The 25,485-nt window shown below is 43.5% G+C and overlaps 1 protein-coding gene across 2 annotated transcripts in view; it reads right to left on the reverse strand.

Annotated features, from left to right (window-relative positions):
- Positions 1–14,896: 14,896 nt before the first annotated feature.
- The window catches only part of TENT4B (terminal nucleotidyltransferase 4B), a 64,503-nt gene continuing 53,914 nt past the window's right edge, over positions 14,897–25,485 (reverse strand). Inside the window, exons 8-13 of one of the 2 annotated variants that reach the window (XM_029075154.1) lie at positions 23,903–24,029; positions 23,703–23,806; positions 23,381–23,568; positions 22,649–22,813; positions 21,645–21,690; positions 14,897–15,288 (exon numbers count right to left, since the gene is read on the reverse strand). In XM_029075154.1, the coding sequence (XP_028930987.1) occupies positions 15,236–15,288; positions 21,645–21,690; positions 22,649–22,813; positions 23,381–23,568; positions 23,703–23,806; positions 23,903–24,029 (683 nt within the window). In that variant the 3' untranslated portion in view covers positions 14,897–15,235. Of the gene's footprint in view, positions 15,289–18,758; positions 21,691–22,648; positions 22,814–23,380; positions 23,569–23,702; positions 23,807–23,902; positions 24,030–25,485 lie in introns of those variants that run through there. The other variant, XM_029075153.2, reaches the window with a different exon arrangement.

Consider the following 25,485-nt stretch of genomic DNA (forward strand, 5'->3'; position numbering starts at 1 on the left):
GAGACCGGGATGGGTGCGGAGGAGCGGGGCGGGGCCGGGGGCGGGGCGGAGCGGGGCGGGGCGCAGAGTCCGTGCGGGACCCGAGCTCGGCGGGGGGCGGGGATGGGGCGGGGCAGGGGGCTGGGGGCGGGCCCCGAGAGAGGAGGGACGGGGAGGGGGATGGAGGGGGCAGGGGCCCATTTTACAGATGGGGGAACCGAGGCACAGTCAAGTGTGACTTTGGGCAAGACACTTCACTTCTCTGGGCCTCGGTTCCCTCATCTGTAAAAGGGGGATTAAGACTGTGAGCCCCACGTGGGACAACCTGATTCCCCTGTGTCTACCCCAGCGCTTACAACAGCGCTCGGCACATAGTAAGCGCTTAACCAATACCAACATTATTAATAGTGTTTATTCAGCGCTTACTATAATAATGTCGGTATTGGTTAAGCGCTTACTGTGTGCCGAGCGCTGTTCTAAGCGCTGGGGTAGATACAGGCTAATCAGGTTGCCCCACGAGAGGCTCACAGTTAATCCCCATTTTACAGATGAGGTCACTGAGGCCCAGAGAAGTTAAGTGACTTGCCCACAGTCACGCAGCTGACAAGTGGCGGAGCCGGGATTCGAACCCATGATCTCGGACTCCCAAGCCCGGACTCTTTCCACTGAGCCACGCTGCAGAGCACTGTACTAAGCGCTTGGAATGGACAAATCGGCAACAGATAGAGACGGTCCCTGCCCACTGACGGGCTCACAGTCTAATCGGGGGAGACAGACGGACAGAAACAATAGCAATAAATAGAATCGAGGGGATGTACATCTCATTAACAAAATAAATAGGGTAATAAAAAATATATAGAAATGAGCGGACGAGTACAGTGCTGAAGGGAGGGGAAGGGAGAGGGGGAGGAGCAGAGGAAGGGGGGGGGAAGGGGGCTTAGCTGAGGGGAGGTGAAGAGGGGGGTAGAGGGGCAGCAGAGGGGGCAGAGGGAAAAGGGGAAGCTCAATCTGCTCGTGCCCAAGGTCACACAACTGACAGGCAGCGGAGCCGGGATTAGAACCCATGACCTCTGACTCCCAAGCCCCTGCTCTTTTTCCACTAAGCCACGCTGCTTAACAAATACCATTATCCCTATGGAAAGTTCACCTCCTCCGGGACGCCTTCCCAGACTGAGCCCCTCCCCATTTCCTCTGCTCCTTCTCCCCATCGCCCCGACTCCGCTATTAGTACAGTATTCTGCACACAGTAAGCGCTCAATATAAAGATTGAGTGAGTGAATATAATAAGTACTTAAATACCATCACCATTATTGTTATTATTATTATATCTGTCATTTCATTTATTCGTATCGATGTCTGTTTATTTGGGTTGATGTCTGTCTCCCCACCCTCTAGACTCTGAGCCCGTTGTGGGTAGAGATTGTCAGTCTTTACTGTTGTATTATACTTTCCCAAGCGCCTAGTAATAATAATAATGATGGTATTTGTTAAGTACTCATTTTGCACCAGGCACCCTTCTAAGGGCTGGGGTGGATACAAGTCAAATCGGCTTGGACACAGTCCCTGTCCCACGTGGGGCTCACAGACTCAATCCCCATTTTACAGATGAGGTCACTGAGGCCCAGAGCAGTGAAATGACTTACCCAAGGTCCCACGGCAGACTAGTGGGGGTATTAGGATTGGAACCCATGACCTTCTGACTCCCACACTCGTGTTCTCTACTCTACTGTTGTCTACTTTAGCGAAGCAGCGTGGCTCAGTGGAAAGAAGCCGGGTTTGGGAGTCAAGGTCGTAGGTTTTAATCCCAGCTCTGCCACTTGTCAGTTTTGGGCAAGTCACTTAACTTCTCTGTGCCTCAATTCCCTCACCTGTAAAATGGGGATTAAGACTGGGAGCCCCACCTGGGACAACCTGATATCCTTGTACCTACCCCAGCGCTTAGAACAGTGCTTGGCATGTAGTAAGCGTTTAACAAACACCATCATCATCATTATTATTAATAGTCTAAGACAATGCTCTGCACAATCAGGGTTAATAAGTACGATTGAAAGGATGAATGAGTAGGGGCTGTTCCAACGAGGTATCCCCTTCCCCAGCTTCAAATGAGGTGGTGAAAAGGTGGGGGTCGGAGCGGAGGAGAGAAGGGGGGCTTCTTTCTGGGCTGGAGGCAACTTCTGGAAAAGGGTGTTGGAACCAAATAGATTGCCTCCATCTGTTGCCTAATTGTACATTCCAAGCGATTAGTACAGTGCTCTGCACACAGTAAGCGCTCAATAAATACAATTGAATGAATGACAACCAAAGGCATGAGAAAGCTGAGCCATTAACAAGGGACCACTCCCGCCCCTCTCGCCATTTAGACTAATTGGCTCCTTTTGTCCAGCTGTCTTTTTAAACCGATCGTAGAGTCAGACCTGACTAGATTACTCATTCCCTAAAAAAGAAAGGCGGAGACCTCAGATCAAGGTCCCCTCGGTACCATTGCCATGGAACCAGTTGCTAAAATTCTCAATGACATGTTTCAGGAGGAGAGTAGGAGATGAGGGATAAACAAACAGGATCCAGGCATTTGAATGCAAGTGTAACGGAAAAGTCCAGCAATGGCTAATTTAAGAGAGTTCCGTGCAAATCCAAAAATTAAAATTAAAACAATGTGTACCAGGCACAGAAATTCCACCGGTCACCTAACAGATGAAACGCTGTGAGAAATAAAAGAACTTCAAGTTCCTCAATCACTCCCCACAGTATTTACGTACATATCCACCATTTATTTGCTTATATTAGTAACTGTCTCCTTCTCTAGACTGTAAATTCACTGAGAGCAGGGAACGTGTCTGCCAACTGTTTTATTGTACTTTCTCAAGCGCTTAGTACAGTGCTTTGCACAAAGTAAGCTCTCAATAAATACGATTGATTGAATCGCTTTTTAGCATAGTCTCGGCCAACCATAGTCATTTGCCGCTTAGAACAGTGCTCGGCACTTAGCATGCGCTTAACAAATACCATTATTATTTGCCACAGTGAGGCTTGGGGCACGGGACCCCGGAGACCTGGGTTCTAATCCCAACTCCACCACCTGCCTGCTGTTGTGTGACCTCGGGGAAGCCACTTCATTATGCCTCAGTTCACCTCATCGGTCAACTGAGGATTAAATGTGAGCCCGTTGTGGGCAGGGATTGTCTCTATTTGTGGCCCAATTGTACATTCCAAGCGCTTAGTACAGTGCTCTGTATACAGTAAGCACTCAATAAATACGATTGAATGAATGAATGAAATACCCGTATGGGTAGGGGGCCTGAACAGTTTGGATTGTATCTACCCCAGCGCTCAGAACACTTAAATAACCCCAATAATGATTAGCTTTCCTTGCAGGTCGGTTTCGTGCTAGGGGCTGGGGAGGCAGAAGAAAGTCTCCATGTGCTACACTGAGCCCTTAGGGATGGGTTTCCTGAGCTGACAAAAGGAAAACCAGTCTGCAGTAGGAACCACACGCAAGGTGAATGAGAAAGGGGGTGGGAATCTGTTTAGTCATCAACCTGGAACACGCACAGAAACTAGAACTCTCAAGCACGCTAAAGACTTTTCCTTCTGGATTCAAGTTCAAAGATCCCCTGCCTTGGAATGCCTCCAAGGAGTCAGCTGTTGGAAGTTTCAACTAAAGAGTAAACTTTGATATCCAGGTATGTGGGAGGATTAGTCTTTGGGGAGAGAGAGTGGCCTTTTCTGAAAGACAATGATCATCAGAAAGAAAAGGACTGACTTCGAGCCATCTTTAGCGGTGCAGTTGACCCTGAATAATAACTGTAGTATATCTGTTAAGCACCCATGTGCCAATCACTGTATTAAGCATCGGCATAGATACCATCAGATTCAACGGTTCCTGTCCCCCAAAGGAGGTCACAATTTAAAGGGGAAGGAGAACAAGTATATAATCCCATTTTAGAGATGAAGAAATTGAGGCCCAGAGAAATTGCACGCACAGAAAAGTGGTGTCAGAATTAGAACCCAGGTCGCCTGATTCCCAGCCCCATGGGGCATCAGAGTCCTAAAGCAGAGATAAAGACACACCTATGAATGGAAGGGGGTTGAGGGCCCGGTAGATGTTTTGGTAAAATCCCACACACAGCAGTGCTCAGTAAATCTGACTGACTGATCGGTCCCAGGGCTGGTGGAGGAAGCTCTTGCCAAGAGTCTCAAGAGCTCTAACAGAGGACCTGGGTTCTAATCCAAACCACCACATAACCTGCTGTGTGACGCTGGGCAAGTCATTTCATTTGCCGCAATTCCCTCATCTGTAAAATGGGGATTCAATCCCGCTCTCCCTCCTGTGAGCCCCAGGTGGGACCTGATGAGCTTTTATCTACTGCAGCCTTGGTACACTTCTTGGCACACGGTAACTGCTGAAATACCCAAACTATTGTTATTATTATGATTATTCTGTCTGTTATTCCCCAACAGCAGCCCCGGATGCCCCTGGAAGTGTGGCAGCGAGGCCCTGGAAAGTGCTCCCTCACCTGCAGGTGACTCACCTGTGGAGACGAGGGCAATTCCCCAAAACGAAGTCCTCTCTGACCCCGGGTTGATGCAGAGGAGAGGAGGGCCTGGTTCTCTGGACACTTTCTCTGGAAAGGAAGGGAGGGAGCAAGTTTGCTTTGCTGACCTCTGCTGGACAGTAGAGGCCCGAAAAAACCAAAGGAATAAAACTTAATAGTATTTTTTTATGGCATTTGTTTAACTCTTACTATGCGCCGGGCACCGTACTAAGCGCTGGGGTAGAGACAAGCTAATCGGGTCGGACACGGTCCCTGTCCCACATGGGATTTACAGCCTAAGTGGGAGGGAGCAGGGTTTAATCCCTATTTTAGAGTTGAAGAAACAGAGGCTCGACTTGCTCGAGGACACACAGCAAGCAATTGGTAGCGTTGGGATTAGAAGCCAGGTCCTCTGACTCCCAGACCAATGCTCTTTCCATGGGGCCATGCTGTTTCTCTGGACACTTGAGCCCTTTTACAAGGAGATGTGGCGAAGCTAAAAAAATAAAAATAACAAAACCACAAGGTAGGAGCAATAGCATTTATTAAGCACTTTCTGCATGCTGAGCACTCAATTAAACCCTGAAAAGAATACAGTGGTAGGAATTAGAAATGAACCCTGGCCCTCAAGGGGATCACAATAGTTGTGGTAATAGAATCTATTAAGTACTTACTGTGTTCAGAGCACAGTACTAAGTTCTGGGAAAGAAAACAGGGGTGGGAATTAGACAAGGTCCCTGGTCCTCGAGAGGCTCACCACCTATCAATATAAGCAGGGTGTGAGGAGAGGAGACAGGCACAGAAGGACCCGTGAAATACTAAAACAATATGGAATGAAGAAATACATAATCTCAAAATAAAAATCAGTAGGGTGGCTCAATTCAAATGGAGAAGAATCAGGGACAGGTTCATAGTCGGCAGGGAATGTATCTGCTTTAATTTATATTGTACTCTCCTAAGCACTCAGGACAATGCTTTGCACACAGGAAGAACTCAATACAATGGAATGCATGAATGATTTCCCCACCTACAGCCTCAAGATGTCAGACCCACACCAGATGTCCTTAGCCTACCTCTCTCATCAGAGACGGATCACTTTTTCATGCTGAGAAAGGGCAAAGCTGCCATGGGCATGTCGAGACGGAAAAGCTGGCTTTGGGCAGAGGAAGTGGCACTATGACTGATCGCTGCCTCACCGTTGAGGGGAGGGATGGGGGGGAGGTTACTCCCTGAGAAAGGGCCCTGCCTGGCAGCAGGGGTCACAACCCTAACGACGAAGTTTTAAACACACCGGTGGAAGAGTTGAGTCAGAAAGAAGGTTTTCTGCTTGCATTAGCCCTCACTTCCTTTACACACCTCACAACGTGTCATCACACAGCCTATTCAGCTGGAAAAAAAGACCTTTGCCCCTGTTCTCTCCCCATCTAGACTATCAGCCTCTTATGGCCAGAGAGCCTGTCTGCTAGTTCTCTTGTATTGTACTCTCCCAAGCCCTTCCTACAGCGCTGTGCACTTCGAGAACACTCAAATACGTTCGATTGATTGGAAAGCCAGGCCACCACTGGACTTATCTAGGCTCCTTGGGAGCCTTGGAGAAAGCAGAAGGGGAGCACTGGGCTTTATTTATTTACAGTAATGTCTGTCTCCCCCTCAACTGCAAGGTTGTTATGGGCAGGGAATGTGTCTATTATTATATTGTACTTTCCCAAGTGCTTGATACAGTGCTCTGCACACAGTAAATACCATTGACTGACATGTCTGCTAACTCTTCTGTTGTACTCTCCCGAAGGCTTAGCAATAATAATTATGGTATTTAAGTGCTTATTATCTGCCAGACACTATTCTAAGCACTACTACAGTGTTCTGCACAAAGTAAGCACTGGATAAATACCACTGATTGATTGATAGCGGACATTAGAACTTTGAAACCCAGGATCTGTAGTGCAGTGAGGAATTGGAAGGTAAGAAGCTACAGGCAGGGGCTGGTGATGGGGAAAGAGGCAACTTCTTCCAGGTGCTGTCTGGTGCCTTGAGTGGGGATTGAATGTCTCCACCTGCCAGTGATAACTGTAATTTAACGAGTTTACTTGCAGTGGGGAAGACAAATGCTGGGTTTAAAGGGCTGTGGAGTTGCTCTTTTTTCATAAATTGGAACTTATGGACATGAACTTTAGTCTGTAAACTTGTTATGGGTAGGAATGGATCTAATTCCACTGTATTGTACTCCACCAAACGCTTAGTACGGTGCTCTGCACATGGTAAGCACTCAATAAATACCATCAATTGATTGATGAACAAAGTTATTTCACCAAGGTCTGAGTTCTCGCCCTTATTTTTTGAGGTTTTTAGTGACACCGATGGATAGCGTGGCCAGATGGCAAAAGTTGAGTGGTCTCTAATGAATGGCAACAATCTGTGGTCATCAATGTGAACATTTATGCAGCACCTGTGTTCAGAACACTGAACGAGGGCATCTGAGAGAAAGGGGGAAGAAACGAGAGTCATGGTGAAAATTTCAGTTTGGGGCAGAAGCTGTGAAGGGGAGGTGGGAGGCCTAGGTCCCCCACCTTTGGGTGGGGAGGGAGGTACGGGATAGTCCTGGCTGCAACTGGCAAGGGGACCTGGGGAAGATTTTGAATGTTGAGTTTGACTGACCTCCGCTCTGGTTTCAGGAGAGAGAAGAATGGGGGATACAGCATCCAAAGAAAAGGGCTTGGAAGAAGCAGCAAAACTGAAAAGATGCAATTGGAGAAACCAATAGTAAAGCCCTGAAGGCCACTGGAAATTCATACTACTATGAATAATAATAATAATTATTATTATGGCATTTAAGTGCTTACTATGTGCCAGGCACCATACTAAGTGCTAGTGTGGATACGAGCAAGTCAGGTTGGACACAGTCCCTGTCCGCATGACGTTCAGTCTTAATCCCCATTTTACAGATGAACTAAGGCACAGAGAAGTGAAGTGACTTACTAGGGGCCACGCAGCAGACAAGTGGCAGAGCTGGGATTAGAACCCATGATCTTCTGACTCCCAGGCCTGTACTCTGTCCACTATACTATGTTGTTTCAGGACAGAAATAGGCCAATGACTTCACTTCTCCCTGTGAGCCCACTTAGACTTGGAGCCCCATAGAGAAGCAGGGTGGCTTAGTGGAAAGAGCACGGGTTTGGGAGTCAGAAGATCATGGGTTCTAATGCCAGCTTAGCTGTGTGATTTTGGACAAGTCACAACTTCTCAGAGCTCAGTTACCTCATCTGTAAAATGGGAATTAAGATCATGAGCCCTGCGAGGGACAACCTGATTATCTTGTATCTACCCCAGCACTTAGAACAGTGCTTGATACATAGTAAGCACTAATTACCATCACCATTATTATGTAGGACAGGGACTGTGGCCAAACTGATTAACCTGTACCTACCCCAGGGCATAGTACAGTGCTTAGCATATAGTAAGCACTTAAATACTGTTATTATTCCTCATCTGAAAAATGGGGATTCGATAGCTGTCCATATATCTCAGCATCAAGAAGAAACTGCTCAGTGCTTAGCACAGCACTTAGTACGACACAGTAAGTGCTCAGTGTGAGCAGTGTACTTCAGTGGATAGACTACAGGCCTGGGAGTCAGAAGGACCTGGGTTCTAATTCCAGTTCCGCCCCTTGACTGCTGTGTGACCTTGAACCAGTCAGTGTAATTTCTCTGTAAAATGGGGCTTAAGACTGTGAGCCCGTGTGGGACATAGACTGTGTCCAACCTGATTAACTTGTATCTACCCCAGGGCTTAGCACAGTGCCTGGCATAATGTAAATGCTTAATACCATAATAAATAAATATTTTAGATTGAACTGCCCCACCCCAGTTTATCAAGTAGAACGTACTGTGTTTGTGTTTTTTTAAACTACTTCGAAGATGCCCACCTAGAAAGAAAGTAATTCACTGTAATCCTCTATACACTCAACGTTTATTTAAATCATTCCTAGGTCATTTACCTACGTTTATTCAGTCATGATGGTGGGGGCTGGGAAGGGGAGGCTTAAACTGCACACCAAATGACCCATTTAATGTCTGCTAGCTCAAAACAAAGAGAACTCCCTGAAGGCGTCTTTAACCCAGCTGGATGATCTGTCCATTTCACTAGAACAGAAATAGCATGGCCTACTGGGGAAACAGAGGACTGAGTTCTAAACCCAGCTCTGCCACTGTCTGCTGTGACCTTGGGCAAGTCACTTCACTTCTCGGGGACTGTTTCCTCATCTGTAAAATGGGGATTAAATCCTACACTCTCCTCCCTAGACTGAGAGCCCCAGGCAGGAGAGGACTGTATCTACCCCCCTGCCCTGCACCCTTAGAACGGTGCCTGGTACATAGTAAGCGCTTAAAAAGTGCCATAATTATTATTAATATAACACTATTGTTGCTACTACTGTGTTTCATAAGGGTTTGTGAGAGGTGGTTACTTTAGAATGTTGTTGTTGCCCTAGGGTCAGTACGATGAGGTGGCAGGGAGTGAAAGTGGAAGAGAAGCAACATGGCCTAGTGGAAACAGCACGGACCTGGGAGGTCCTGGGTTCTAATTCTGGTTCTGCCACCTGTTTACAGTGTGACCTTGGACAAGTCACTTCACAGTGCCTCAGTTCCCTCATCTGTTAAACAAGGATTAAAGCTCAGACTCATGTGGGACAACGACTGTGTCCAACCTAATTGTCTTGTATCTACCCCAGCGCTTAGTACAGTGCCTGGTACATAGTAAGCACTTAAATGCCATTAAAAAAAAGAAATTTGGGCAGAAGTAAATAGTAAGCAGCAGGTCGTGCTTAAAGGCCAGTTCCTTCTCAGCAACAGCCCACTCACTCCCCATGGTTCAGGAAATAATAATAATAGTGGTAATAATGTTGGTATTTGTTAAGCGCTTACTATGTGCCGAGCACTGTTCTAAGCACTGGGGTAGATACAGGGTAATCAGGTTGTCCCACGTGAGGCTCACAGTTAATCCCCATTTTACAGATGAGGTAACTGAGGCACAGAGAAGTTAAGTGACTTGCCCACAGTCACACAGCTGACAAGTGGCAGAGCCGGGAGTCGAACTCATGACCTCTGACTCCAAAGCCCAGGCTCTTTTCCACTGAGCCATGATTTGTTAAGCACTTACTACGTGTCAGGCCTGTACTAAGCACTGGGGAGGTTACAAGCAAATCGGGTTGGACAGAGTCCCTGTCCCACATGGGACTCACAGTCTTAATCCCCATATTCCAGATGAAATAATTGAGGCACAGAAGTAAAGCAACTTGCCCAAAGTCACACGGCAAATAGGTGGTGGATCCGACTCCCAGACCCATGCTCTAACCACTAGACCACACTGCTTTTCTAATAATAATAATGATGTTTGTTAAGGCTATGTGCAAGGCATTGTACTAAAAGCGCTGAGGTGGATACAAGCAAATTGGGTTGGACACAGTCCCCGTCCCCTATGGGGCTCACAGTTTTAATCCCCATTTTACATAGGAGGGAAATGAAGCACAGAGAAGTTAAGTGACTTGCCCAATGGACCAGAAAGACAAATGCCAGAGCCGGGATTAGAACCCAGGTAGCCATAGGGTTTGCTTGTCTAGGACATTTCCTTCTTGACCTAATTAAGAATCTACCACTGGCCTTATGGCAGCAGTAAATATACTATGGGTGGAAATGAAACAATAGAGATGAGGGGAGGGTATGTTTTTAGAAAGTGAAAACCAAAAAAAGCACACTGCCATATCAGTTTCTGTGCTTTACCCTAGTGCTTCTCGCATCCTAAAAGAAAAGCAGGACCTTCTAGACTATAAACTCATTGTGGGCAGGATACATGTCTACCATTGATTGATTGATTGACCCAAATGTGAGGCAAGGTTTTAGTGCTAAACATCAACCTAGTTTAGTAGAGAATGTGCCACACATGACCCCCACTAGTCCCGTGCCTCCAAGCCCCATCTTCACCTACCTCTTTGAGGACTGCATCTCAGACATTTTATCTCCCTGACCCGCTTCCACCCCCTCAGGGTGGTACCTGGAAAGTTTCCAGTACTCTACCAGTCTCGGCGCAGGAGGGTGAGTCAAGTAGAGGCCTAACCATCCCATTCCTAGTTTGGCCAGTGGCTAGCGAGTGGAAGGCAATCTTCCACAAGTCATATTCTCCCCTCATTTCTATGGTTTCATTTCTACCCAGAGTTCATTTACTGCTGCCTTAAGGCCAGTGGTGGATTCTTAATGATCAAGAAGGAAATGTCCTAAACTAGCAAACCCTATGGCTACCTGAGACTCAGAAAGATCTGGGTTCTAATTCCGACTCCAGCACTGTCTGCTCTGGTACACTGGGCAAGTCACAATTTCTCTGTGCTTCAGTTCCCTTCTCTGTAAAATGCGGATCACCCGTGACGGGCAGGAGCGACATGGGAGAAAGTAGAGGGCAGAGACTCGAGTTTACTGCACGGAAGATGTCAATGGTGAGTCGCTTCCAAATTTTTACCAAGAAAACGCTATGGGTACGCTACCAGAACGATTGCAGGTGGGGTACGCGGCTTTCTGGGAGAGAAGTGTCCGTGGTGTCACTCTGGGTCAGAAACGACTCGACGGCATAAAACCAGACAATCTGCTTCCAGAGAAAGCAGCCTGGCGTAGTGGATAGAGCATGGGCCTGGAAGTCAGTGGTCATGGGTTTTAATTGCGACTCTTCCACTTGTCTGCTGTGTGATCTTGGGCAAGTCACTTCATTTCTCTCTCCCTCAGTTACCTCAGCAGTAAAAGGGGGATTTGAGACTGCAAACCCTACGTGGGGCAGGGACTGTAACCACGTCAACGTTTAAGACAGTGCCTGGCACACAGTAAGCGCTTAACAAATACCATAATCATCAATCTTATTCCTCCCTCAGGATCTTACCCTAGAAGGACTTGGGGTCGGCCCAAGAGTCCAAGAAAGATGGAAGGGGCAAGGAATGTCAGAGACAAGAGAAGCAGGGTAGGTCTATCTTTACCTTAAGGTGGCAGCTGTCAATCAGGTGGAATCCAGAACCAGTCAGGGAAGGCCAAAGGAGAGCATAATCCATAATCAAAACCAGGCTGTCCGACTCCCCTGTCATGTCTTAGTGATGACTTGCAACAGTGCAAATTAGAAGCAGTGTGGCCTAGTGGAAAGTGCAAGCGCCTTGGAGTCAGAGGACCTGGATTCTATTCCCAGCTCTGTCACTTGTCTGCTGTATGAGCTTAGGCAAGTCAAACAACTGCTCTGGGCCTCAGTTTCCTCATCTGTAAAATGGGATTAAATAGTTGTTCTCCCTCCTAGTTAGACTGTGAACCTTATTTGGGACATGAACTTCATCCAACCAAATTATCTTCTAACTACCCCAGTGCTAAATTCAGTGCTTGGCACATATAGTAAGGACTGTGGTAATAGTAAGAGTGGCAACAAAGTTCCTCACTATTAACCAATTACAAATTCAACAGCATGAGTGCTTTTAAAACAAACAAAATCTGTGAGTGTTTTTCAAACTGCCAAGAGCTGAGTGCCCACCCCTACCACTTCCCCCACCACACCCACACATATAAGTACTTGACTAAATGGAATGATTAGAATTATTAAACAATTTATGCTAGAATGATTAAATGGAAAATAACCTCCTACTGTCAGTGAATTAGACTTTCAACTGAGAAACTCACAGGATCTTGGTTTACTTGCATTTGTCAACACTGAGTCAAGCCTAGCCTATGTATATACTTGTGGACAAATATCATACAATAAACCTAGAGTCAGCTTGGCTCTGCCTTTTATCTTCTGTATGCCCTTGGGCAAGTCACTTCACTTTTCTGTGACTCATTTACCTCATGTGGAAAATGGGGATTAGGACTGTGAGCCCCATGAGGGACAGAGATTTAGTCCAACCGGATTTCTTGTATCCACCCCCGTGCTAAGTACAGTGCCTGGCACTTAGTAAGCATTTAACCAATACCATTTAAAAAATTATTACTATATCCAAAAAAGGAGCTATGCAAACTGTAATCCGAGAGGTCGCAGGGCAACTATAAATGCAGAAATGACTATCGATTTTTAAAAAACATTTAAGAGAAAGGATGCACTTATGGGGGACAGGTACACTATCCCACCCTTCATTTCTGCTCTTTCATAACTTACACGTTGTACCGCTGTGAGAAAGCATCTTTGTAGATTTACAAACTGAGCTGGAATAGGTATCTTTTTTAAAAAAAAATTTAAAAGGGTACCAGACAATTTACAATAAATTTTAGTTCTCCTTTGAATGCTAAGACAGTTTAACAGCCACTTTAAATTACAGTAGGGAACTGTAAACAAAGATCCCATTAACCACACAACTGGGGAAATGTCAGATGATCATAACTTCCACTCCACATTATTATTATTAGAACCCACATACTTGCACTTGACCTGATCCGACCTTCTGGGACCTGCGTAAAGTTTATCGATCATTGGTATTCACCGAGGGTTTAGTGTGCAGAGCACTCTACTAAGCGCTCGGGAGAGTACACTACAATAGAGTTGGTAAACACGCTCCCTGCCCACAAGAGCTTAGTCTAGGGAGGAGCTGGCGGAGTTGTGGGTCTTTGGACAACTAGCACCAGGATCAAGGCAAAATTAAGCAGATCAAGTAAGATGCAGTGGCGGATCCCGCCGCTGCTATTGTCACCAAGATGCCTGGGGTTAAGTGATAGTCACAGTGTCCTGTCAGAGGAGATTTCACTTCTCCCTGAGCTCCTTCCTGTCAAAAAGCTCTGCCCCCTCTCCTCCTCTCTGGCCGCGTTCTGCTGCCATCAGTGACAGGGAGTAAAGAGAGGCCTTCCCATCACCACTTCAGCCAAAGAACAAGTGGGAGCAGAATGCAAAGGGGGCTTCATTCCCTTAACCCCACTTTGGCCCCCAAAACTCCAGAAGGTGGGGAAGCCTGCTCAGCTCTACTTTCCCCCTGCCAACCCTGGAGGGGATGGTGGAGGCACATACCTTCTCTGTGCCTCAGTTTCTTTTACGGTATTTGTTAAGCACTTACTATGTGCCAAGCACCATACTAAACACTGGAAGAGATACAAGCTAATCAGGTTGGGCCACAGTTCTTGTCCCGCATAGGGCTCATAGTCTTAATCCCCATTTTACTGAGATAATAGAGGTACAGAGAAATGAAATGACTTGCCTAAGGTCTACAGCGGACAAGTGGTGGAGCCGGGATTAGAACCCAAGTCCTCCTGACTCTCAGGCCCATGCTCTAACCACTAGATCACACTGCTTCTCATCTGATCAACCTAAGTAACAAAGAGAATAGAGATATAGGGCATCACACAGAGGAGGCCAAGAGAATAGACAGAGATAAGAATCAGGATATCTGACAGATATTCATGACTCCGCTAACATGACAGTGCATGGTAAACCAAGTGGAAGGCAGGAAGAATGACAGAAAAGTAAGCGGGTGAAGATGAGAGACAGAAGCAAGGTGGCCTAATTTAAAGAGCACGGCCCTGGGGGTCAGGGGACCTGAGTTCTAATCCTAGTTCCACCTCTTGCCTGGTATAGGTCAAGTTAAGTCACTTAACTTCTCTGTACCTTAGTTGCTTCTCCTGTAAAAATAGGGATTAAAATACCTGTTCTCCCTCCCAATTAGGCTGTGCGCCCCCATAGGAGCTGATGGGCCTGATCTGATTGTACTGTACGTACCCCAGTGCTTTGTATAGTGTGTGGCACACACAAAGTGCTTAAAAACCATAATTATCATTGAGAGAGGGTAAATAGGTGAGTGAGAAGAGTGAGCACCATCTTCTGTTATTTAATTTAAATTCCAAGTACATAATAGCCTATGCATGCACAGGTCTGACCAGTACAAGCTAACCTACTCACGTGGTACCTCAATCTCATCTACCTCGCCACGGACCTCTCACCCACGTTGTGTCTGGCCTGGAACGTCCTCCTTCTTCATATTCGACAATTACCCTCCCCACCTTCAAAGCCTTATTGAGGGCATATCTCCAAGAGGCCTTCCCTGACAAAACCCGCACTTCCTCTTCTCCCTCTCCCTTCTGTGTTGTCTTTGCACATGGATTTGCTTCCTTTTTTCAACTCTCTCTCAGCTCCAAGGCACTTATGAACATACCCATAATTTTTTTATATTAATATCTGCCTCCTTCTCCAGAATATAATTTCATAGTGGTCAGGGACCAAGTCTACCAACTCTGGTGCTCTCCCAAGTGCTTAGTACAGTGCTCTGAACACAGTAAGAGCTCATTAAATACAATTGATTGATACAATATAGTACTTTTTCAATCAGAGTCAGTTGGGGAAGAAAAAGTGGAGGAAGAAAGCCATCTATCAAGTTTGACACCAGCAACCACAAGAGATGTTTTTAAAGAAGAATGACAGCACAAAGTCTTTATTGGATCTCAGATTGTGAATAAAATAAATTTTGTTATGGAGAATAAATTTGCATAGGCACATAATGTGTAAAATTCTCAAGGCAAACCACTTACATCTTGGAAGAAACTCTGGTTTACGCAATGTTTCCAGATAAGAAAAGCAGTTCATTCATAATTACTGTGAAGCGTTCAGTGAAATGACCTCAGGATTCGCTCAACGCTCATAAACCATTTTCGTATCAAACCTCTTATTTTTCTCTCTGGAGGTTTCCTCGGGGCCTCTACCGCTGCACCTACACAAGACTCAGAAGATTTCAGGACGATTCAAACCTCCATAACTTCACAGGATTCTGTGCTTCTTAGGACTGCAGGCAACACTAATCAAAGGAGAATAAGAAAGTACAACAAGAATTAATGAAAACTTCACATTAGTTCGTGTTAGTCAACCCGACAGATTTGACCTGGATCACCTTCTCCCTCCGGCTCCTAGGGAGAGATGGCTGATCTAAAACCTGACCCGACTCCAAGCTGATCACTAGACTCCATCTGCAGTATTACGCCAGCCTTCCTAGAGAGCTAAATGGTAGGACGTCGTGGATTCTTTGAGTCTCACTACAGACGGAGGTTAAGTCTAGCACTTGGAGGGACTCCAGAATCCTGGAAATTTTAGAGGACTTTGGAACTTTTAATGGAACTTTTGAAAAAATTAAATGAAAAACAGGGGAAGGGCATATGCCAAGGTCAAAAGATTTAAGGGAAAGCGATTTTCAACAACTAAAACGCTCAAGGACAGAGACTCCTGAACATAGGTGTATTAAAGAACTTTTTCTATTGCCCAGAAACTCAAACTACAAGGCTGCATTTTCAACCCTGAAAGTTACCCTAACTCAATCTCCTCATTCTCCTAAAAGGAAAGGGATAGATGAACTTTCGCTCCCTGGAGTTTTAAGATACTTACCAGTCAGCTTCATCACACGCATGTGGTACCAAATTCTAGGTTTCCTGCTCCATCTCCCCCACCCCGAGAGACATCATCATGTGGCCAAGGGGCGGGGTTCCGGTTGGGGAAGTAGAGTTGTGGGTCCTGGGTTGGAAAAAAGGGGCAGGAACTTGGAGCGGAGAAGGAAGTGGGGGGCATTAGGAAGGGGAGGTGCCTGTTAAGAACCAGATTCAGGCAGCGATGGCCTGGCTGGAGAGATGATGAAGGGCTGGGCACAAAGACTTCTGGGAGTTGGAGCATGAGTGGTTTCCCAATTATATTAACAACTGGTCTTTTGAGATTTATGCTCCCTCTCCTCCCATCCCTCACAAAAAAGTACAAAAGGCACTTTCCTCATTTACCCACCAAATAAAGTGCAATACTTGGAAATAAAATGCCCAAACAAACTGCAATATCTTAAAAAAAACAAAAAACAAAACAAAAAAACAAAAGAGTTCTACCTGCCTCCCATTTGGGTTCAACAAAAAGTAGCACAGGCTATGAATCTGCAAGGATTTTATTTTCATATTTTAGATTTTGAGGTGAACACAGATACAGATAAACACTTGAATTAGAGACTATCACTTAGATACACAGTTTAAGACAGCTAGTTTCACACTATCTTATATAAAAGTACCCCTATATTCTTCATTGTATGGTAATACAATTTACAGCAATGTCATAGTAAACAATAAATCCCACAAGGCACCTCTGTTTGCTGCAGCAACAACACAGCAACGGGACCATTTTTCCTGTCACTAGAAATTCAATTTGTTTCAAAAATCCATATCCAAATCAGTGTTATTGAACAAATGTCTATGTTAATACTAAGGCATGCACTTAAAGTCCAAACCTTCTATGTTTTTGTTTTTTGTTGTTTTTTTTAAATTTGAGATGATAGAATACGATACTCTGCAAAGGAAAATTTGATCCTGGACGCACAACTGAGTGTTTTGTCCAGACAATCCTTATGAAAAAGGATTCCATTACTCAAAAATTTTGAGAATCCTGCAGATTCAATTTGGACCTGCTTCAATTCATATTCTAGGACGGAATAGAAAAAAAAAATCCACTGAATAGAAGATCTGTTGCTTGAGGTTTGGAGGAAAGTCAAGGAGACTTACAAGACCTGGCTCAGATTAACAGTACTCCACAGTAGAGGAAAGAATGACAGAATGGATAATTAAAACAAAGTCAGCCAGTCATGCGGATATCCTTCACAGTGAAATTTGGCTTGTTCCTTTGTTGTATTTTAAATCATAACAACATTACACTTTTTTAAAAAAAAAAACACACACACACAATCGTTTCCCCAATATTCCTATGGCCTGAACCAAAGTCCCCACAGTAAAGGCTGGAACCCCACAGCTATGACAATACCGAGGTCACACATGGACAACCCGACAGGCCCAGAAAACATACTGTTTGAATTTCAACACTTATGCTACATGAGCTCTCCAATATTTCACCAAGACGCACGCTTCAATTGGACTTTTTTCTATTCCAAATGCAATAAAACCATTCCTAAAGATTTCATGTGTTATTTGTTCTGCTAATGATTGTCTTAACGAGGAGATAATGACGATATAAAAAGATTAACACTGAGAGAAGAGGCTAATATTTTAGTTGCTTTTAACTCCTCCATGTTTGCTTTAATTAGAAAAATTGAGATTAAAAGAAAACCATAAAAGAGAAGGAATTAAGACAGAGAGAAAGTGTACCGTTAAAACTTGGTTCAAAAACAGCCGTTTCTTAAAATATTTCTAGGTAATGGAATTTTCTTCCTAGATCCATATGCGTCAATGCTAATTTCCTTTTCAGATAAGTCAATAGTATGCTCTTCTAGAAGGCGGCTGTTAATATCGATCCACAGCTGTTCACTAACAGGAAACTGACAAGCTCTAATCACCAGCAACAACAAGGAATTCCAGAACTTGCAAAAACCTGGTCAAGGCAGCATCAGAAGATTGCAGTTCAGCAACACTCAAAGGGTCCTGGGTGAACCTAGCTCTGGGGACTTTCGTGGGTAAGACACAGCATTATAGTTCTGCTAGTTCCTAAGGGTTCCCTCTTTCTCCACGTTTTTCAAAGAAAAATACGAAGCTAGCCACAAGCATTAGTTCCTAGGGTAGAAAAGAACGCTAACACCGTTTAAAGGGGGAAGACGATGTCATGATACAAATTCCTTAAACGGGAGAGAAGAGAAAAATCCTCACTGCTACAATCATCCAGGCTTTTGCAGATGATCTGCAGTTTGTTCGGGAAAATCTACGGTCAAAGCAAATGATAGCCTTTAATATTGAGTGTCTGAAAAAGAGCAAGCAAGAGGGAGAATCTGTAAAATGGGGATTAAGACTGCGAGTCCTGTGTGGGACATGGACTGTGTCCAACCAGATTAACTTGTAACTACCCTAGCGCTTAGAATGGTGCCTGCGACATAGTAAGCGTTTAACAAATGCCATTACAAATAAATATATAATCCAAGATGAACAAACAGGAGGCTAGAAGAAGCCAGGCGATGCCCGCAGTTGAACCAAATAAGGAAGTGTCTCCCCCAACAAAATCCTCACTGTTTCCTTGTTTAAAAATCGACATTTTCAAAAAATGATAAAATCGATACAAAGAGCCTAGAAACACCCTCAAAATGCAGTCCTCCAGTGTTTGCTTTAAAATTTTGATCCTTCAGCAGCTCAGTAACCATGACCCCATCTCTATTACATCAAAATCATAATTAAAAAAAAAGGCCCTTAGACATAAAGTGCATACACAACCATCAAAATAAGAAGCTTCAACCTAAACAGGAATAATCTGTAAAACCTGGTTCTACAATATTGCAAAGGAAAATTATATTTCAAGAATGCTGAACTGTAATATTCTGATGAAACGTTTATTTTTTTCCCATGTAGTCACAAAACCTTCACAAAAGTATTGAAACTCAAAAGGGAATCTAGACGGAGTCAAATACAGAGAGTGGAGGGAGTGACAGAGAGAGCGAGATGAAATGCACAAGACAAATGAGCAGGCAAACTAAAAGGTCTTGAAAGTATTTTACTTCAGATTGAAAAAATGAACAGTTCAACTGTCCTGTTTAAATAAAGATTTGCAAGATATACAGTATTTTGTGAATACAACGCTGGTCATTTGAGGAAATGCAACAGGCCCCTCAATTTTTCCTTCATGCTTTTTGACTTTTAGAAAGATACTGTTTACCAAAAAGAAACTTAAGCAGTCCAGGAAAAAGCAATTTTTCCAATAAATTTATGAAAACCATAAATTGAGGCAAACCTAAGATTCCCAACGGAATCAAGATTATCTTCCCGCTACCACCACCTTAAAATAATCACAGGCTTATTGGAACACTAATATCTGCCCCCTAAAGAGTACATTTGCTTTAAACAATGAGAGTGATTCTTTTGTTAAAAACACACACCCACACACACAAGCACACACACAAAAAACAAAAACCAAAAAAAACCTACACCCCACTCGTAGTGAATGCAATACATATCTTTGCAAGTCTTAAGTGTTTGAAACTGTTTGCTAATAGCAGCTAATACTGGATTAAACTGAATTTTATAAATAATTGTTCCCTAAACAGTAAACATAAGTCTACACATTCACAATAATCCACAACATAAACATTATGATTAAGTATATGGTCTGAATTGATAAAAAGCTCAACATTTTGCTAACAATTATCTGATGAGAAAATAAGAATCCAAAATTCAAACCACTGTCAAATTAACATCACATTTAAAACTTTTCCTATGCTCATACAAGTGTTATGAGCTATGACTGCAAACATAGTTTTCCTCTTTGAAGTAAAAAAACTTTTAACATTGGAAATGTTTATTAATTTCAGTGATGACCCCAGCTTGGGTTTTATTTGATCGTTAATTTAAAAAGTTCTTGCGCTATAGTGTCCACAAAAAGTCAGGTTGGTCTTCAGTATTATGTTAATTCATACAAAATAAATTTCTAAAAGCTAGCAGTACTTTTTAGAGAAGACCCTCATCTCAGGAAGTGGCTGCATTTAATCTCTCTCTCACACAGAGACACACTCACACACCAAAAACAAAAACAACAAAATGAAGTGCTTTCCCCAAAGGAAGCACTTACACAAATACCACATGAGTTTATCGGTCACTTTCCCCAGCTCAGTTTCAAGATCCACATGTGGTGCATAGCAGAATTATACATCTTAATTTGCACTCAAGGCATTCAATTGACCACAGCCTAAATTTCCAGTATGATTGAAACAAGCCAATGTTGAAAAAGGTTTTAATTAAAGGTAACAATCCAGTGAAAGAAGAGGATTAAAGAATGGATGATAAGGAAGATTTGGTCTTAATAAGGCAATACAAAATATGTCCATTAAAGACCATTTAATTTTTAAAGATTAAACAATACCAAAACCATTAAGTGGATAATAAGAAAATAGTTTTATAAGTATGATTTACTTAAAGCTTAAACAGTTATTCTCTCCCACAGAAGTTCAGCATGAGTATAAAAAAAGAAGAAAGGATGAGGAAAATAAGAACACGCAAGCACAGTGGTTAAAGAAGCCAGCATGCAAAGGTTTGTAGAACTCGAGTTGACACTTCTGCAACGAGAATGGACAAAAGACTCAGGTGGCTTCCCTCCTCCCCCCTTATTTGGAAGAAAAAAAAATAGACAGCAAAGAAAAACACAGAGAAGTGTAACTGCTTATTGCCCAAGACAAAAACGACACTATAGAAAATTGTTGCAATTCAACTTTTAGAGATGATGATAGTTTTCAGTGTTTACACAAAAATACACAGTACACTTTTTACAAAATAAAATAAACTTCATTTGCCACCATAAACCTTTGCTTCTTAGAGGAACAAATTTTTGCAGCAGATCACAAGGGTTCTAGGTAAATCATTTCAATGCCAAGGAAAACAAATTCCGAGAAGACCTAATCACGTTCCTATATACGGATGTTAAGATGACAATTCAGATTATTTTAACCTAATCCTGAGAAAATTCTGTTTACAATTTAAACAGTAATGTTATGTAAAAAGTATTAAATCCACTATTACAAATGTCAATTTCCTATAATATGGTCTTCTATATATACACACACACAATAAAATGGTAAATATATGCAAAAATAATAAAAAATCATGCACAGATCACTTTCCCCTTTAAAGTCCGGGTTTCCTCAAAATACATTATTTTTCTCCTTTTTCTCCTTTTTATTTTTTTTTGTTTTTGTTTTGTACCACCCCCTACACACACTGAATGCTACCCTTACATTTCAGCACTAAACTGATGGGAGATATATTTAATTTACATTCAAGCTTTTGAAATCTTAAAATGACCCTGTTGTGTAGCATATGACTTATCAAATGAGCAGCCTTTTTTTTTCCTCCTTTTTTTTGTTTGCTTTTTAGATTTTGCAGTCGTCAGTCTTCATGATCCATTCCGTGGCGGGCCGGGGAAGGAAAAAAAAAGAAACAACAACCCAAAAACGCAGTTGCTAATCAACGTCCGAACAGTCTGAAGCTCCTGAAGGGATCCCAGGAGTCGCTATCAAACTATCCTGGAGCATGAGATCATTGCACACAGAAGAAGAGTCAGTCAATCGTAAAATCGGGAACTATCTACAAAGGTCTGAAAGGGCTGCGTCCCTCTTGTGTTTCCTCTTTTTGCCATGGTAAAACTGATTATTTGATTTGCCCTGATGCTGTTTGTTTGTCATCAAGGTAGCATGGCTTGTTTGTGTTGTACCTTGGAAGCTTTTACTGGAAGCGCGAAATAGCCTTGCTGATCCGTGCTGCAAAAAGGAACATAGGGGAAAAAGAAAAGATGCGTCAGTGCTCTCGTTGAAAAAGTGCTAAAATTAGATCAGAGTTTAAATCACTGCTCCTTAAGTTGCTTTATTACATCTGCTAAGAACACTTCCTTTTTTCACATTATGTATGCAGTTGACCTTTCAAAGCAATGCTCATGTATGGCACTTTGTTAAAAGGGAGCTTCAGGGCAATAACTGGAAACAATTTCAGATTTATGGAATGGGAGGTGTTGGGAGAGGTAGGGTGGGAACAGAAAGAGGCCAGAAGGCAAACAAATGGCCATTAAACACAGCTTACTCACAGACTTGCAGTTCAGTGGTACATCTGTAGCCTTTGACAACACAAAGTTGTTACTAGCCATTAGTAACTAAAAATTGTGTTAATATTTGCGTGGCTCCTTCTAAGCATTCAGAAACTCCCTTCAACCCAAACTCTTGAGTGACCCAGTCACAGCAGGCTGCAGGAAACTTCAGGGGGAATTAACCGTCCAGGGGACAAATTTAGAAGAATACAAAGAGAAGCTCTTAGAAGTTAACATTATGTCAAGAAGTTCTTGGGCTCGCGTAATAATTATGGTATTTTTTAAGTGTTTACTATGAGCCAGGCACTGTACTAAGCGCTGGGGTGGATACCAGCAAATAGGGTTGGACATAGTCCCTGTCTCACATGGGGCTTGCAGTCTTAATCCCCAGTGACTCGTCCAAGGGCACATGGCAGACAAATGACAGAGCTGGAATTAGAACCCAGATTCTCCTGTCTCCCAGGTCCTGCTCTATCCACTAGGCCAAGTGAGAACTCTGCCCCTACCTCCAAGATCAAGGGCTTCTCTCAAATGCTCCCCTACAGACATGCATTTTACACTCTTCAGTCTTAAACCTTGAAACATGCATTCAAAATATTATTCCTTAAAATGTTCACTGCCAACACAATCCCACCTACCTGGGTTTTGTTCGTGCTACTGGAAGAATTAGCAGTTTGGTTGCTTTGTATTTTCCCTCCAGACTGGGAGGATTCTAATGACACTTCTTGAGATCCCACTCTGCTCACGTTAGACTGACGGCAAATCAACTGTTTGGATGTCTTGCATGGCGTGGCATCGGAGTCCTGAGCATAAATCACACAGCAACAAAGGAACCTCTTTAGCTATTGAAGGATACAGCACTAAGGAAAACAAAATAGACGATCTTTCCATTCCAAGTCCCCTTTCTGTTCTATCAGGCCATCTGGAAGTTAGACAAAACAGTTCCCCGAAAAATCTCGGAAAGCCTTCAAACTCTAGAAGCTTTGCTCTGTGCCCGATTTCCACAGGACTTGAGAGAGACCCTATCTGGACTCAGACTCCCCGCTCCCTGACAAATGTGACAATCTCCTAATAAATCCCACACTCCAACAACTATCCCTGCTATTTTTCATTTGGGTCGGAGTCTTTTTCTCTCCTACATTGTTGACCACTAACATTAATACACTCCCTAATAGGGCAAAGATTTTTCAAACAGAAATTCTCTCATCTTAAAATAGACACGACTCAATGGCATGAATGGATAAACCGTACAATGACAATGTAATAACAAAAGCGCTGCAAGCTGGGCTAGTTTTCAGCTCTTTAGAGACAGTTACTGTAGTGACAAAAAAGCATTCTCCAAGTTTAGTGGCTGAGTTTTAAATACTTACGACATCACTAGAGCTTGACTGTGTGGCAGAAGAGGAAGACACTGGACCTGATGAAGAGTTTGAAGAGTGCTTACTAAGAGCTTCTGAAGTTTTACTTCTACATTTTCCCAGGGCTTCATTCTCTTCAGAGAGATTATTGTTACGCTTATCTAAGGGCTGAGTATCTACTATCAATGTAACACCGTTTCCTGAAAGAGGGTAAGAAATTGGAAAATGTTTCTTCCCATTGCGTGCACACGTGCACACACACTCCGTGTGTGCACAACCCCCGAACCCCCCCCCCCCCACCATGCAAAATATCAAATGAGACAACAATTCTTACCATTGCACGAAGGTTCAGGCCTGCTTTGCAAGCCCCACTTCTTTGATATCCAATCTCTATAAGTGGCTACTTCTTGGGTGACTCTAATTATTCTTCCTAATATGCTGCAAAAGGTGATGGAGAAAAGCATTAGTTAAGCAGCCGTCAAAACACAGAGTCAATGGCTTGATCTGAGGTGTTGCTTTTCATTCAGCTTTTACCTTTCGGTTTCACCGATGGGAAAGCACTTAGCTATTGGTGACACTGCACGACTCAAAACAAGATAGGCATATTCAAAGGCCTGTTTCACTTGCATGGCACCGTAGGAACTCCTTCCAACATCATTACCTTAAAAATAAACGCATGCATTAAGGAAATAAATCTGACCAATGCTGACCTAGAATCAGCTGCTCTGAGTTCCCTGAACTTATGCCAAATATCCAACTGCTAATGTAAGGCCACACTGCGACACTGAAAAACCAAAATCTTTCCCAGCCTTGTTCTGTCTGTTCCTTTGCACTATAACAATGACACACCAAAGTTGTTTTTTTAAAGCAAGTCAGAGTCCCTTAGCAGTGGTTTAATACCATTTAGTACATCCGTAATACGATACCCAGCACTCGATCCAAAAATAATTCAAAAGTAGTGGATCCTAAATTTCTTGTAAATTTCCCTCAATTGTCCCATAAGAGTCAAAAGGACCCCATTTAGAAATATAAATTTCCCAAAACTACACAATTGTTGAAATTCACACTAGATTTCCTCAGAAACGGCAAAGTTCCCCAAAACTTCTTTCCCACTTGCTTTCCAAGTTGACACGGCTATTGCTTCCTCCTAATATGAGCACCCTAAAGTTTGGAACAATCAATACTGTACAACCTACTCCTGTTTTTCAATCTCTTCACAAAAAATACTACCTGTAGAAACTAGGGTGTGCTCACTGTACATTTATAAAAACCCAAGAATTCCAATTTTATTCTCCACTATCGATCCATTCCAACCCCAGACATGGGAAGAGAAAATATTTGGTCCTGGCAGAAATTTCTCCTATTAACCAATCAATGGTATTTACTGAGTGCTTACTGTGTGTCAAGCATTGTATTAAGTGACTGGGGGAGTACAATAAATAAAGCAGACAAGCCCCTTACTACAAGGAACTTTAGAATAGGAGTCTCTCAGATTGTACAGCAATGGCTTTCGGTGTGCACTCAATCACCTTGCCATATTCTACCTTACTTCACTGACTTCCTACTACAACCCAGCCAGCACGGTTCACTCCTCCAACGCCATCCTACTCACTGAATCTCGATTCCATCTATCTCGGCGCTGACCCCTTGCCTTCACCCCTCCTCTGGCCTGGAAGTCCTTCCCTTACACATACGACAGACCACTACATACCCACCTTCAAAGCCTTATTAAAATCTCCTCCAAAACGCCTTCCCCATCTAAGACCTCATTTCGCTTCCTCGCTTTCCCATCTGTGTCACCTATGCATTTGGATCTGTATCCATTAAACACTTGACATCCCTGCCACCCTCAGCCCCACAGCACTTATGCACATATCCCTAATTTATTTTAATGTCTGTCTTCCCCTCTAGACGGTAAGCTCACTGTGGGCAGAGAATGTTCTACCAACTCTGATGTATTGTTCTCTCTCAAGTGCTTAGTAAAGGGCTCTGCAACCGGTAAGTGGTCAGGAAACACCACTGATTGAGTGCAAAACATTCACCCATGCAGCAGTTTCTGCATTCCCTGTTGGGGAGAGGGAAAGGAACAGGCGAGAAATAACACCGTCTCCAATCCT

The sequence above is a fragment of the Ornithorhynchus anatinus genome, chromosome 11, assembly GCF_004115215.2.
Source record: "Ornithorhynchus anatinus isolate Pmale09 chromosome 11, mOrnAna1.pri.v4, whole genome shotgun sequence".
NCBI classification, from domain to species: Eukaryota; Metazoa; Chordata; class Mammalia; order Monotremata; family Ornithorhynchidae; genus Ornithorhynchus; species Ornithorhynchus anatinus.